This window comes from Setaria italica, chromosome II, assembly GCF_000263155.2.
Source record: "Setaria italica strain Yugu1 chromosome II, Setaria_italica_v2.0, whole genome shotgun sequence".
In the NCBI taxonomy this organism is placed as follows: Eukaryota; Viridiplantae; Streptophyta; class Magnoliopsida; order Poales; family Poaceae; genus Setaria; species Setaria italica.
Genome location: NC_028451.1, coordinates 41,951,578 through 41,965,665, shown reverse-complemented (window position 1 = coordinate 41,965,665; position 14,088 = coordinate 41,951,578). Strand labels below are relative to the sequence as shown.

General features: G+C 43.3%; 1 protein-coding gene across 11 annotated transcripts; it reads left to right on the top strand.

The window, feature by feature from the left end:
• Window positions 1-289: 289 nt before the first annotated feature.
• On the top strand, window positions 290-8,621 carry LOC101766434 (putative disease resistance protein RGA3). Of its 11 annotated transcripts, none has more exons than XR_002676451.1 (4): window positions 290-4,709; window positions 5,262-5,403; window positions 5,987-6,102; window positions 8,239-8,621. XR_002676451.1 is itself a non-coding variant. In XM_004957826.3 (2 exons), the coding sequence occupies exon 1, from the start codon at window positions 393-395 to the stop codon at window positions 4,671-4,673; it is 4,281 nt and encodes a 1,426-aa protein (XP_004957883.1). In that variant the 5' UTR covers window positions 290-392; the 3' UTR covers window positions 4,674-4,709; window positions 8,242-8,621. The 11 variants fall into 11 exon arrangements, 4 of the variants coding, with proteins under 4 accessions (XP_004957883.1, XP_004957882.1, XP_012699426.1 ...); XR_002676452.1 differs by having other exon boundaries at window positions 5,878-6,074; XR_002676450.1 differs by having other exon boundaries at window positions 5,878-6,102.
• Window positions 8,622-14,088: the final 5,467 nt, after the last annotated feature.

The window sequence follows — 14,088 nt, the reverse complement described above, 5'->3', positions numbered from 1 at the left end:
AAAATTATCTAAGTGGAATGACATTTTCTCCCTTACTTGTTGTTGATGCTTATATCATAGGAAAAAACTTTTCTATCACAGAAAAATCTTAGGTTTTTTAATAAGCACTTATAAAAATCGTGCTTGCAGCTTGCATCTAAAGGTTAGAGTCTTTCATGTTGAAGCTCGATGATGCAGTATGCTAATTTTTAAGCACTTAATTAAAAAAAACCCTTGAGGAAGTGAGTCCATCTGGTGGTGGAGGTGGGTGATTTGAATAGTTAATATCGACATACGATGCAAGTTGGACTAGTCCTCACGAGTCACGACACGCCTGTCTTTGAGGTAGACCCACCCTTTCCCTTTCTCTATCCTCAACCTAAATTCTCCATTCTCCAGATCTTGCAAGAAGGATGAAGATGGAAGAGAATGGATGGTCTCTGCCAGCAGCCATCAGCAGGATGGTCGGGAAGCTGCGATTCTATCTGGGAAACAGCAGTGATTCAAGCAAGTTTAAGGGCACCATGAAGATGCTCGATTTGTTGGAGGAGAAGCTCATGATCCTCCAAGACAAGAATCTGCAGCGCGTCAGTACAGACAGAGAAGAAGAGATGGGTGCGTGGCTACTGCAGGTGAAGGAGGCTGCAGATGACGCAGAAGAGCTGGTCAAGGACATGGAGAGCGGTGAGTCTGCAATTCCTGATGTCATGACTTGGTTCCGTTCTGATAGCAGTAACCTCCTCAGAATGAAATATACCATCGGCAGACTTGTTAGCGTGTTCACTGAAGGTGAATCCCTTCTTGGCATGCCTAACCTGGATGAGGATGTCCTGGAAAGCATGCGGAATGATAGTGCTTCGTCAACTCCTGATCATGTCTATGTTGTTGGTCGGGATAAGGAAATAGCTATGATATTGGATATGGTATTGGAGGATGCTCGTTTTAAGGTGGTGACGTCACTTGAAAGCTGGGCAAGTGCTGACACCTTACAAATTTCTCAGAAAGGATGGATCATTGAGACCCTCCAAAACATCAATCCATCTCAGCAGAGACATGAAGATGCAGAAGTATCACCTTACCCAAAAGAAATGGGTGGCACCATAGAATATACCCAGGTGTGCAATAATACTGTTAGTGAACTGATGAACCCTATGATCATTCCGATGGTTGGAATTAGCGGGGTTGGTAAAACAACCCTTGCGCAGCACATTTTCAATGACAAAAGGATCCAGAAGCACTTTCAGGGTCAATCTGCATGGATCTATTGTACTGACAACATCAGAAAGGAAGAATTGATGACAAAGATCTTGGTATCTTTGCAGCCTCAACATAAGATTCTAGATGTTGGGTTCGATCTGAACAGCCTCCACAATCAACTTCAGAGTTTCATAGAAGGAAAGAGGTTTTTTATTGTACTTGATGATGTGTCTGATGACATCCGTGCAGTATGGGGTGATGTAAGAAGTGTACTAAGCAGAGGTGCACCTGGAAGTGTTATCTTAGTGACAACCCGACTGTATGGTGTGGCCAGCATTATGGGGACAACAGCTCCAATTTTTTTGAATCCTCTACAGTATGATGACTTGTGGAAAATTTTTAAGCATCATGCATTTTTCGGTAATCAAAGTACAGAAGCCCTGGAGTCAATTGGGAGAAAAATTGCTAAAAAATTACATGGACTTCCTTTAGCAGCAATAATGGTCGCGGTATCATTGAGAAATTGTTTAGATGAAGTGCACTGGAATATACTTTTAAAGAGCTGGTGGTGGAGTGTTTCAAGTAACAGTTTGGGCATCCACATTGCAGCTTCTCTTGGGGTCTGTTATTGTGAATTACCTGCATATTTGAGGCAGTGCTTGGTTTATTGCTCGATATTTCCTAGGAATTATATATTTGGAAAATATGAGTTGATCCAAATGTGGATAGCTAATGGTTTCGTGGAGCTATACAACACTACTGGTCCCAGAAGTTTGGAGGATGTAGCTGCTGAATGGTTTGATGAACTTGTTAATAGGTGCTTTCTGCAACCTACATTTTGGGAACTCCGATATGTTATGCATGATTTGGTTAGAGATTTTGCAATTGCCCTAACTTCTAATGAGCATCGTGCTGGTGATTGTGAGCTGGTAGATCTTCCACAAAGTATCCGCCATTTATCCATAAATATGCATAATATGAACGTGTCATGGGGAGACTATAACATTAAAAATTTGCGATCACTAATGTTGTTTGGCGGGTTATGTGACAGCAGCTCTAGTGAATGCTACACCACTGTTGATAGCCTTCTGGAGAGGTCTTATGGCACCGTTGATCGCCTTTCAGAGATATCCTATGACAATGTTGATAGCATTTCTGAGGGGTGTTCTGATGCAATTGATAATGAACATGCTGACATCAGTTTCAAGAGATCTTGTGTGAATATTGGAAGTATTTTAAGAAGATCAACAAGCCTGCGCTTATTGAACTTGTCTAACATGATGCCCAATGCTGCAACAACATGCTTTGATAACCATCTACTTGTTGAAGATCATGTTGCAGCATTTGCGAGGTTTATTGCAAGACATCACATGCTGCCGCATTTGACTCACCTCAGATACTTAGATTTTTCATACAGTGGGATTACTGAACTTCCTGATACATTATGTACCTTGTGCAATCTCCAGGTTCTTGGCTTGCGGAGCTGTAGATTCACACAGTTACCAGGAAGCATGAACTCATTAATTAGCCTGAGACACTTACATGCAGATGCAGATACAATCGCTCTAATTCATGGCATTGGAGGGCTCACAAAGCTCCAAGATTTGCAAGAATTCCGTGTTAAAGCAGAGGATGGCCACAGAATAACTGAGTTAAGGGACATGAGGTACATTGAAGGTTCCCTTTGTATATCAGATCTTCAGAGGGTGGCCAATCAAACAGAGGCAAGTCAGGCTAACTTATCCAGAAAGGAAGGTATTATTTGTTTACATCTAAAATGGGACATAAACCAATGTTTGAGGGGTAAATATAACCATTTCGGAAGGGAGTTGAGTCAGTATGCTAAAGGTCAAAAAGAACTACTTCATGCTAGCTCACTTCAGAAGAATTATATGGCTTCAGATATTTCAGGATCAGTTGTGAATCCATCAGAGGTATCTACACCTGATCAAGCCATCGACATACTACAATGTTTGACACCACCTAGGAATTTGCAAAAGCTGAAAATTTTTGGGTACCCAGGGTGTTCTTTTCCAGACTGGGTGCAATGCCTCAGGTATATCCAAGTTATTGAGATAAGCCACTGCATAGAACTGCAAGTACTTCCGCCTATAGGACAGCTGGAGCATCTAAAGAAATTGAAGTCATATGAGTTGCCTTCCATAAAAGATGTCAATTCTGATGTATATGGAAGCTCAAATGTGGTCTTTCAATCTTTGGAGGAGCTGACTTTTGGATCCATGGTGAAATGGGAAAACTGGGCAGATGCAGAGAATAGAGAATTATTTCCAAACCTGCAAAAGCTGCAGATAAATAGATGCTACAACCTGAGGAGACTACCTTTTATGGCCTTGAGCATAGCTATCAAAGAACTTTCACTTTCAGGTTGTGGTTCATATTCTGGTACGGTATCAAGTTATTTGCATCGGTTAACTTGTCTCACACATTTAAAGGTAAATGATTGCTCACAAAAGTTAACCCTTCCATGTCAAAAACTGGTATCACTAGAATACTTGCACCTTTCAAATTGTAAGGAGCTCTGCTTTGAGGGTGGAATTCTTTGTATGAACAATTTGAAAGCACTACATATTTCCAGCTGCCACTTAGTCAGGTTATCCCTAGAAGAAGAGCTCACTCGCCTGCTCTCGGGTTGGGCATCAATGTTCGGAGAAGAGCAGGCACTTGTTCTTAAAACCACTATTCTTCAGATAGTCAAAGAGGCAGGCATGAAAAGTAGGGATATCCACCTTCCCGTTTCTGCTGTAGCTGGATTATCCAAAAAATCAGACAGAAAAAGGAGAGATACACAACATAAACAAGAGCACATTCACGTTATGCAGTCTCTCACTGACCTTACAATGGATAACCTTTCCCAGTCTCTAAATCTCGATAATATCCTTTGCAAGCTTTCAACACTCCGTACTCTATGTCTTTACAAGGTTCATAATATATCTGTTCTTCAAGAACAGTGGCTTGAGCAAATTAAGTCCCTACAGGAGCTGGAGTTTCATAGTTGCTACCTACTCAGGAAGCTCCCATCGAATTTGGCCGCTTTGTCATCCTTGAAGAAGTTGAGTCTACAGTCATGTTCCCAAATTCACTCACTACCATCGAAAGGTCTACCATGGAACCTAAAGGAATTGCAGATGCTAGGTTGCTCACCTATGCTAGAGGCACGATGCCAGAAGGAAGATGGAGAGATATGGGTGAAGAAGAAGATACAGGAACAGCAGAAGCGGACAGTTCTGGCAAATGAGTTCTGGCAAGGATGGCAGGAGTACGAGGAACAGTTGGTCCAATGTGCGGGTGAGCAGCAGAAGAATAAGGGAGAGTGGTTGATGAATGAAGAAGAGGACTGGCTGAAGCAGCATAGTGCGGTAGAGCCAGTAAGTAATGTAGACGTGTGGCTCAAGGCAACAGGAGAAGACTGGCCAAAGATTGCTCACATTCCGTATATCCGTGTGAATGGAGATATCATACAGAATCTTTATCTCTGAAGCTGCAGATTCACAAAATCTGTGTTAACTGTTAAGGTGAAATTCTGAACTATGTTACTATTGCCCTCTCATTCTATTTATTGTTTGAATTGTCATTGCTGGTTGCCCTCTTATTCTTAGGCATTTCCTTTTGCAAACTATGCATTATGTGATAGACTGCTGCCTTAAGAATGTGATGCAAACACAAAAAACGTACGGAAAAGGTTGCTAAGAAATGTATTAATGTATCAATAAAGTTTTTGATTCATATTAATAAGGCTCAGTGTAGCTAATGGCGTGCAACTTTCAGTTCAGATTATACTGCATTATTGTTGTCTGGAATTGTGTGGTACAATGTGTTCCACATGTTCCTAGCTTGACATTTCTCTATCTTGCAAAATGTTCCCGTAATTAACATAGACAATGCCAATCTAAGTATAGGCTTAAAAGACAAAACAGTTTGAAGAAGACATCTAAGCTTGTACATCTTACCAAAGGTGTGCTTGTTTTTTTTTATGGCTGGTGTGTAGATATCATTTTAAACAAAAATGGGGCAGCATAAGCATCACATGCGGACCTACACCCTGATTTTTTTTCCAAAAAAAATAGGTCGTTTGTGCTGAAAACTGAGAAGGAGATTGATAAAAGGCGAAAGAATAGTTCTCTCTGTGCGCACCGCGCAGCTCTCCTGCCGGTTCGTTTCAAAAAAGAAGAGGAGGAGATTGATACATAACAGGCTTATATTCTTCAGGTATTCCCGTCAGTACCCATATTATTCAGAAATAACAAAACAGAGTAGGTCCTTCATCTTACGGTTAGGTTGGGCGTGAGTGGAGGGAAACCAAGTGGTCACTGGACCAGCCTCTGAGTAGGCATCCAGGGTCCGAATCCTCGCGAGAATTTTGAGGGCAGGCATCGGCCGGGTGTATCATCGAGAGAATATGGTCCCTACCGTCCTGACATGCAAGGGGTTATTCTTGCTTGGCCTCTATAGATTGGGCGTGAGTGGAGAAAAATATATATTTAGAGAAATTTCATGGTTCTTGCGAATAATGAAAGACGTTTATGAGCTCATATATTTTACATGGAAACGAAATAAAGTACATCATATACTACTAATGACACGGTACCTACTCCTAACCAATAGTTATGTTACTACTAATGACACAATTAGTAACTAATCAATAGTTGTGTACTACAAATGCTAATGACCGTCCGGTTTTAGGTGGTATTTGAAATTGAAAAATTATGGGGGTGGCTTTGCTCAAGAGAGACACGGTGGCCACATCGGATCGGCTTCAGTTCATATAACTTGCATGAAAATTTTGTAACAGGTTGAACACTGCAAGGATGTGCGATTGTCGCGGAGATCGACGATCTCTTTTTCTAAACAGAACAACCACGAATCAAGTCCTGTTCAAGGTAGCCATTGCGTGAATCAAGTGCAGATGTGAGGGTCACTTTTACCTGTAGTAAAATATCTACTGCATCTGCATGGACCAAACTGACTTCAAAAATGAAATGTCACTGCGTAAGTGACAGATTACCTTATGTTGGTTCATGATCAAAAGCCCTAATGAACAATAAAATATTTCTTATCCTCACTGGTTGGACTGCATGTCATCTAAAAGACCAAAACATTATTAGGTCTGTATGCAAAGTCAGCATCACTTGAATAGGTAATTCACAAAAAACTGTTGCTACTTCAACCTTATGGAGCTGCAGCTTCCTTGTTCGAGTCATTTGCCAAAACATGAGCAAATCTTCTAGCTTGCTGTCATTGTGGCTAAAGTTGACAAATCACTGCCTAAAATATGTTTTAGCAGTTCTGCAAGGTATATAAGTAACACGAGGGGATACAAACTTTCAACATACTGTACAGTTAACAATTTAGCCCCAATAAAAAAATTCAAAAATCAGTTTCTGAAGGGGCACAATGTCTTTTGATTGTGCTTGTGCTGCAGCCTTGAGTAGCTTGAAATGTAATCCCATAGATTTTTGTCTGCTTGGTTGCATCCAAACATCAAGAATGAGCAGCACAAACTGTAACTATACAGTTTTGTTAGTCACTTTACAATAAGGGAAACAAGCACTATTAAACATTAAGAGACTGGATTACCTACAGCATTTTTGAAGTAATTGTGAAGCAGCCAACTACAATGAAAACAAAAAATGTATTTAAATAGTGCCCTGAAGATTGAGACTTACAAAAATTTAGATAACAGAATTCTAATATCGTAGCATCAAAGGAGCAGTGAAGTATAGTAGCATAAATGAAAGCAAGATAAAATTAAAGTAGTTTATTTTTCCTATATTTGAAGCAAATGTAATTGCGTATATGATTCTAAAATAGGAAGAAATTGGTCCAGTTGGTTAAATACATATCTCACTTAACTTGAACCAGGAATATTCTTTCTCATAATGTACTAAGAAATGATGAAACCAACTCATGAGCTATATTGGCGCAAAAAAAGTACCTCTCTTTGGAAAATAGGGGAAATAGTACCAGACCACAATGCCAACATTAACTGCATGCTCCTTCTGTCGAGCAGTCCCTGACCTCTCATAATAGTATGCTCGTCTAGTTCAGCTTCACATATCAAATTGGATACCTGCGCAGAAGATTGGAGAAAATATGCACCTTAATGGTGGACTTCTACAGAAACAGGAACAATGAATAGACAGGTGCAAGCTGCAACCTTAGTCATAGACATTTCTTAATAACAGAGCAAAAATAGATTATGAAAGCGTCATAGAACAAACTGTAGACTGCTCCTAGCAATCATGTTGCACCTTGTAGGAGGGAATTCGTGAATAGATTTCAACCCTGAAATTGAGGATTAATAACCGGTTAGACTGTTGCCACTTCCTGCTGCAACAGATGAAGACCAAGAATTCCACATCATGTATTCATTTAAAAAATCCTCACCTAATTGGATTGCAAGTAAACAAAGCAAATTTCAATGTTTTTACAATAGAATTAACAAAACTGTACAGAGCTTGCAATTCCTCCACTGTGGTTAAGGATTGCAGTAAGGTAATCAGCAAACCTTCCATAGAGAATATGTCAACTGTATGATTCCCTATAAGCATCTTGTTTCAATGCGATTGACCTGTAATTAAAATTTGAGCAGAAACAAGCGATGGTGTCTAGGCACAGCTTCCCCCCCTCCCCCCACAAGGGTTTTAATGATATAAAAGTATAAGCTGAAAAACACATAGTTTTATTATGGAGAACAGATGACTCAACAACCTTAACTGAACTCCCGGAAGATATATTTCAGATCTATTGTCACATAAAGCTGCAAACTGTATAGCTCTAGTAAGGAATTATAAACCTTGAGCTTGTGAGACAAACCTGACCGGTACACATAACTCCTGGTGATTTCACACAAGTCGCATGAACTCAACTTCCAAAGCTGCCAAAAGTAAGAAGCAACCAAAATTAAGATGGTCTAAGTACGCATAAAACAAATATCATAGGTAGAGGGAGGGGATGCACCAAAAGCAATGGATTCATGATATTGTCGGACATCTAACAGTAACTGCGTTAACTGAATACGTCACCTTATGGCATCACTTACAGCAGGTTCAGTTAACGCCCGGGGTCGAAGATTTGGTGACTTGGAAATGGGATAGCTCTGGTTCTTACTCCTCTAAATCGGTATGCAAGTTCTTCTACAGCACCTCCATCAAGTTTGCCGCAGCGGAACCGATTTGGAAGGCTTGGGCACCATTGAAAGTGAAGGTATTCATGTGGTTAGCTGTTAAGAATCGGCTCTGGACAGCTGCTAGGAGGCAGAGACGAGGATTGCAAGATCATGTGTGTTGTGGCCTGTGTGACCAGGAGTCAGAGACTACAGATCACCTCTTCTCTAGGTGCCCTTTCTCTATGCATGTGTGGCATCGAGTCGGTGCAGTATTGAACCTGCACAATGCCATCCCGGCAAATAAAGTCGGACTGCTAGACTGGTGGCTCAGCAAGAGAAGCGGTGTCCATTCCGGGCAAATGAAAGGCTTCGATTCAGCGTTTATGCTTGTTTCATGGAAAATATGGAAGGAACGCAATGAAAGGGTGTTGGCAAGATCGCCACCAAAGGATGCCTCACAACTGCTGCAGGAGATCATTCAGGAAGGGCAACTCTGGTGCGCCTCTGGTGCAAAACACCTAGCTGCCATAGGCTGGCCGATACCATCAGGTGTTTTAGATCAGCATTTTTAATTTCGGCCTTTCTGTGCCATTTGTGTTGTCGTTGTGGTGGTGTAATGTAAGCTAAAACATGCCTAAACCCGTGTGCGTGCGCCCGGATAGGCCCGCGATGTACAAAACTTTTTTCTTCTTAATACAAAGATACGCAGCTCTCCTGCATATTCACGAAAAAAAAAATAGGTAGAGGGAGGGATGGAGGATCATTACAGAAGCAGTGCTATTGTATTCTTGAAGCAAAGGTTCCTTTGTCAGGTGCATTTGTAAAGGGTCATCAGAGGGAGAGACACATGTCCTCTTAAGAAAAATGTAGGAAAAGGGTTTCGGTGATAGTCGATAATCAACGAATTGTTACCTAAAGGAGACATTGCAAGACCAATCTGAATACAGCCAAAATTAAGACAATTAGTTTCTCTCAAGGGACCATACGAGAATCAAATAGATGTCTAATCAATAGAAAATACCATTACTAACCTCAGAAAGATAATACATGTACCGAAGGATGTTTTTTTTTTACATTAACCCCATGAATGATGTTGTGAGAAGTAAGAAACACTATGATCGATATAGCCAGCCTGAAGATAACAGCTATCAAGTCACTATGTTCAAGTTCAATCTGGAGAAGTAGTCTATATTACTCATAAACCTCCCCACAGTTTGGATAAAGTTTGATTGTTGTCATGCCCTTGGACTCGCGAAGCTATAATTTATGAAAAGTAAAAATGCAGAATGGAAGCTGCGATACTTTTCATTAACTGAGCGCAGGCAGAATTCCAGGGACGAAATGTTTACCTTCTTCAGGGTGGTGTACAGATTGGCATAGTAGCCATAGTAAAGATAATATGCATAACGCTGGATTGAAAATATTAGTCCATAGCTCAGGTATTGCCATGGTAATCTGAAAATTTTTATTAGTTCCTAACTGCAAAAACCTGCAGTTTGCTGTAAAGTGATTTGTAAGCTACATCCACAGGATTATATCAAGAAAAAATTCAGAATCTGGTACCTCTTAGCATTCCTTCAGGGAAAAAATGCTGCATATTGCAAACACACATCAATTTGCTATCTTGTTTGAGCAAAATCTTTCAAAAGCACTCCATATTTACCCCCAAACACTCCCAGCTAATCCACCATGGACTTTGACAGTCTCCCGTAAAATGGAAACAAACAAGAGACATTCAGGACCTACGCAGCCAGTCAAGCAATAATCTCACGATCATGAAGATACAAGTAGGCACTAACAGAAGATGATAGGAAGAGGACGAGGCAGACGAGTGATGCTGTGCTAACTGCTAACCAGCAACGAGCCAACGAACACACCATGGCAGCCAAACAACTCAATCCACTCAGAGCAAATCACGGATCGAAATTGTACCTCCAGAGTAAATCCGACCAGGATTGAAACCATGTTGTCGTGGTCGTGGTGGCCGGCGCGCCAAGGCAGCTGCAGGAGCCATAGCCGCCACCGCTGGACATGAGCTGCGGCCACCCATCATGGCCGGCGTGCGAAGACGGCTGCTGGAGCCATGCCCTGTCCGGGTTCATCATGTAGAACGCCTCCGAGTCGCGGGAGCCCACCACGCGCTCGAACCGCGCGCGCATGTACATGACGTCGCCCTCGCCGCCGCCGCTGCTGGACGCGGGGATGACGCCGGCGCCCATGGACACGGGCTCCAGCGCGCGGAGCACGCGCCAGTCCGCGGCGCCGCACTCGCGCCGCACCGCGTACCCGCAGCTCTTGTTGTTGCAGTACGCGCGCCACACCCTCTCCAGGCAGTACGTCACGAACAATTCGTGAACCGCAAGCGTATTATACTTTTTCTTTAAAAAATTCTTTTAAAATTTATCAATCCGTGAAATAAGTGAATTTGCACGCTTACCTGAGTATTAATCTAAGTAACCGAAGGCTTCTATATGTATAATGATATTGACCTACTAAAGAACTAGGCAATGTAAATCAAAGCAAGTAGAGAGAGCAAAGGGTGTATATAAAACGCTTGTCCTAGGGATTTAAGATCATTTATAAATGCAATCGCCAAGAATTAATAAACTAAATCTATGTGTTATCGTGTGTGGATGTGAACTATACTCAACACTTTCCCTCTCGCATACTAGTCACTACACAAAGGTAATCGACTATTGAACGAAGAACACAGCAAGATGATTATTCTAGGTAAGCAAACATGCAACCCAAAGTAGTGCTGGCCAGCCATTCATGAAAGGTGCATCATCAAGATATGAAAGATAACATATTAATCTCGCAAAGAGGTTCAACAATTACAAATCAAAATCTCCATACAACCCCAAGGATAAAAGGAGATTTTACCCCATGATCTTACACATGTTGCCGAATTTCTAGGTAAATGACACTCCGTAGATCAATTGGACCGATGATGATGATGATTGGGGGCAAGAAAGACCCAGGCCAATCGGCTTGGGCACCTCTGAGCCGATCGGCTCAGGGATTTTCCCCTCCTCTAGTGCTCCTCTTCGCGTGTCCGCCTTTGGATCCAATCTTCTCTCCAGTTTTTCTACTTGTGGCGGCGGTGGATAATGTTTTCATGGTGTTCTCCTCCCTCCTCCGGCTCTCTCTCCTTCAAATCCATGAGAGGGTATTTATAGTTTTCCATAGGCGACGGCTCTGGGTCAAGGTCGGTGAAAAAACCCTAGACATCATCATTTACTTCACACTGAAGAAAGGGGAGATCAACCGTGCCCTAGAATGGCCCAAGCCGATCGGCCGAATGGGTCCGGTACTCATCTTCCACGTGTTGGCTCTCCTCGACGACTCATGTCCAAATATTCATTTAGCTCCTTATGCAAACCCCCTTAATTATGTTGCATTTCCTGTCATTTTGCAATATACTCTAAAATACAATACATATGCAATAATAAGGTTATTTCAAGTGCCAAGTGGTGGGTTAGTATAAGATTAAGCACGAAAACACTAGTTAAATAATACTAAAAGTATGTAAATAACGAGCGTCAACGGCTGATATTGCTGGACATGATTTGACCCCTCGTGTGCCACGGCGCACACCTACCTCCGTGTGACGACCATACCATCCTTCTCCACCACCGCATGGCTCTACTGAACCATGTCGCCACCTCCGCAGCCCGTCTCGGCTGCGGTCGGGGAATCAAGCGGTGGTGTGAGGATTTAGTGCAAGGGGAAGAGGGAGAGGGTGGTGGGCGGCGCGGCGCGACGTTGGGAGCGAGGGAAGAGAGAGAGAGATAGAGAGGGGGGAGGGGGAGAACCAGAGAAGAACGGGGTGGGCGGCGGCGGGGTGTTTCGCAAAAGCGGTAGGCGGGCGATTTTCTGCAAAAACAACATGAATTCTCAATTTTTTCTTCTTGATATTGAAATATTTTGGAACAGTCCACTCGTAAAAGAAACGGGAGTGTTCACTATGGCAAAAGGACTGACGTGGACCTTCTGCTGATTTTAGAAAATATGGAGGGCCTTTTTGCAAAATTGCATCGCCCGTGGCAGCCTCGAACTGCCGGATCGGCTGAGATCCAGCAGCCCCGAAAAAAAACGACGTGGCCTGCGCGAATGGTCCCGACCTCCGGAACAAGGGGTCTTGATACGTTGGCAAGGCTGCACGTACCGATCGATTTTGCTTCGATCTCCCAACCTCCGGCACAAGCCGCCCGCACGCGACAGATCCAACTCCGCAGCAAGCAAAGCACACCACCACCCAATGGCGCGGCCGCCGAAGAAGCCCTGGCCGGCAGCCGTGATCGTGGCGGAGAGCGTCCTCGAGCTGGTGGCGGAGCTGCGCTACTACCCTGGCGGCGAGAACTACACCTCCGGCAGGTACGCGGGCACGCACGCGATGCTGTTCTCGGTGGAGCACCACCTCCGCGCGCTGGACCTGGACGGGGACGGGATGCTCGTGCGCGGGGACGAGATCATCTCGCTCCCGGCGTCCGAGGTGATGCTCGAGCTCGTCTTGGCCATGGAGCGGCTGTCGGAGCTGGTGGAGGACATGAAGGCCGCGGCCGAGGCGGCCGGCGCCGGCGGCGGCAACGGCGGCTGCGCCGTCGCGCTGTGGCTCGCGCTCCTCGTCGGGAACCTCTCGAGCGTCTGCTACCGTGGTAAGCACGTGCTCGGCGACGACGCGGCGCGCCGTGAAGTGGCTGAGCTGGAGCGGCGCGCCGTTCCTCCTGAGAGCGTAGGGCGTGGCGGCGCCGGCGCCGGCGATGCCTCGCCCAAGTATAGGGTGGGGAGGCTACGCATAGGCCGATCGTTACGAGCTCGGTACTACTAATCGACGGAAAAGCTCGCCATCAACGATGTCCCGGAGCAGAGGGGTTTAGTGAACCTTCATCTTATGCTTGCTCTCAGAGTATAGTTTGTTGATTATGCTTTGACAATATAATCCCGTTTATGTTTGCTGCATGCATATAAATTGTTCAATATCACCTTCTTCAGCTTTCACTTAGAATACCTGACACGATTCGCCTCACATGGTTTCCCATGCCAGGCTTCAATTCCTGCCGGCATAACAGGTTCTTGATACCTTATCTTTTCATTTTTTTTTATCAATGATCCTTCTTTTTTTTAAAAGGAGCATTTGTGTTCTTGCCCCTGTTTTGAAGTGTAATTGTGATTTTGCCCTCATTTTTTCAACTTTGTGATTTTGCCCTCGACTATTCAGAAGTCAATGCGATTTTACCCCCGATCAACGGTCAAAACAGGGGCAAATACGCAAAGATCAAGAGCAAAATCGCAATGACTTGTGAATAGTTTAGAAAAAAATCACAAAGTTCGAAAAATAAGGGTAAAAACACAATTGCATTTCAAAGTTGGGACAAGATCACAAAATCCTTAAAAAAGGCTAATTATTTAATTAACCTACTTCTGTTTATTCTCTTATTTGATTATTCATTTGTGCCAAGGCCAGATAAGCTCGTGTGCTTGCAACAACGGGATTGAAGCATCGAAATGATAATTGGTGTGTGGCAGTGAGTAAACAAATTAAGTAAAAATAAAATGCACACATGACGTTCTCATCAGGAGAAGCTGGATCCTGAAATTCTGAGCAAAAACTAGGGAAGAAGGAAGCCGCAGGGCAGATAAACAATCTTAATTGAATATCATACGTGCCTCCTTTGTCAATAGAAGTGCGGCATGGGCGAATGGCATGAATAAAGAGACTGGACTTACGTATACCTCATTTCAGCAGACGAAACTAATTTTCATATCACCAGTAATATAATCAA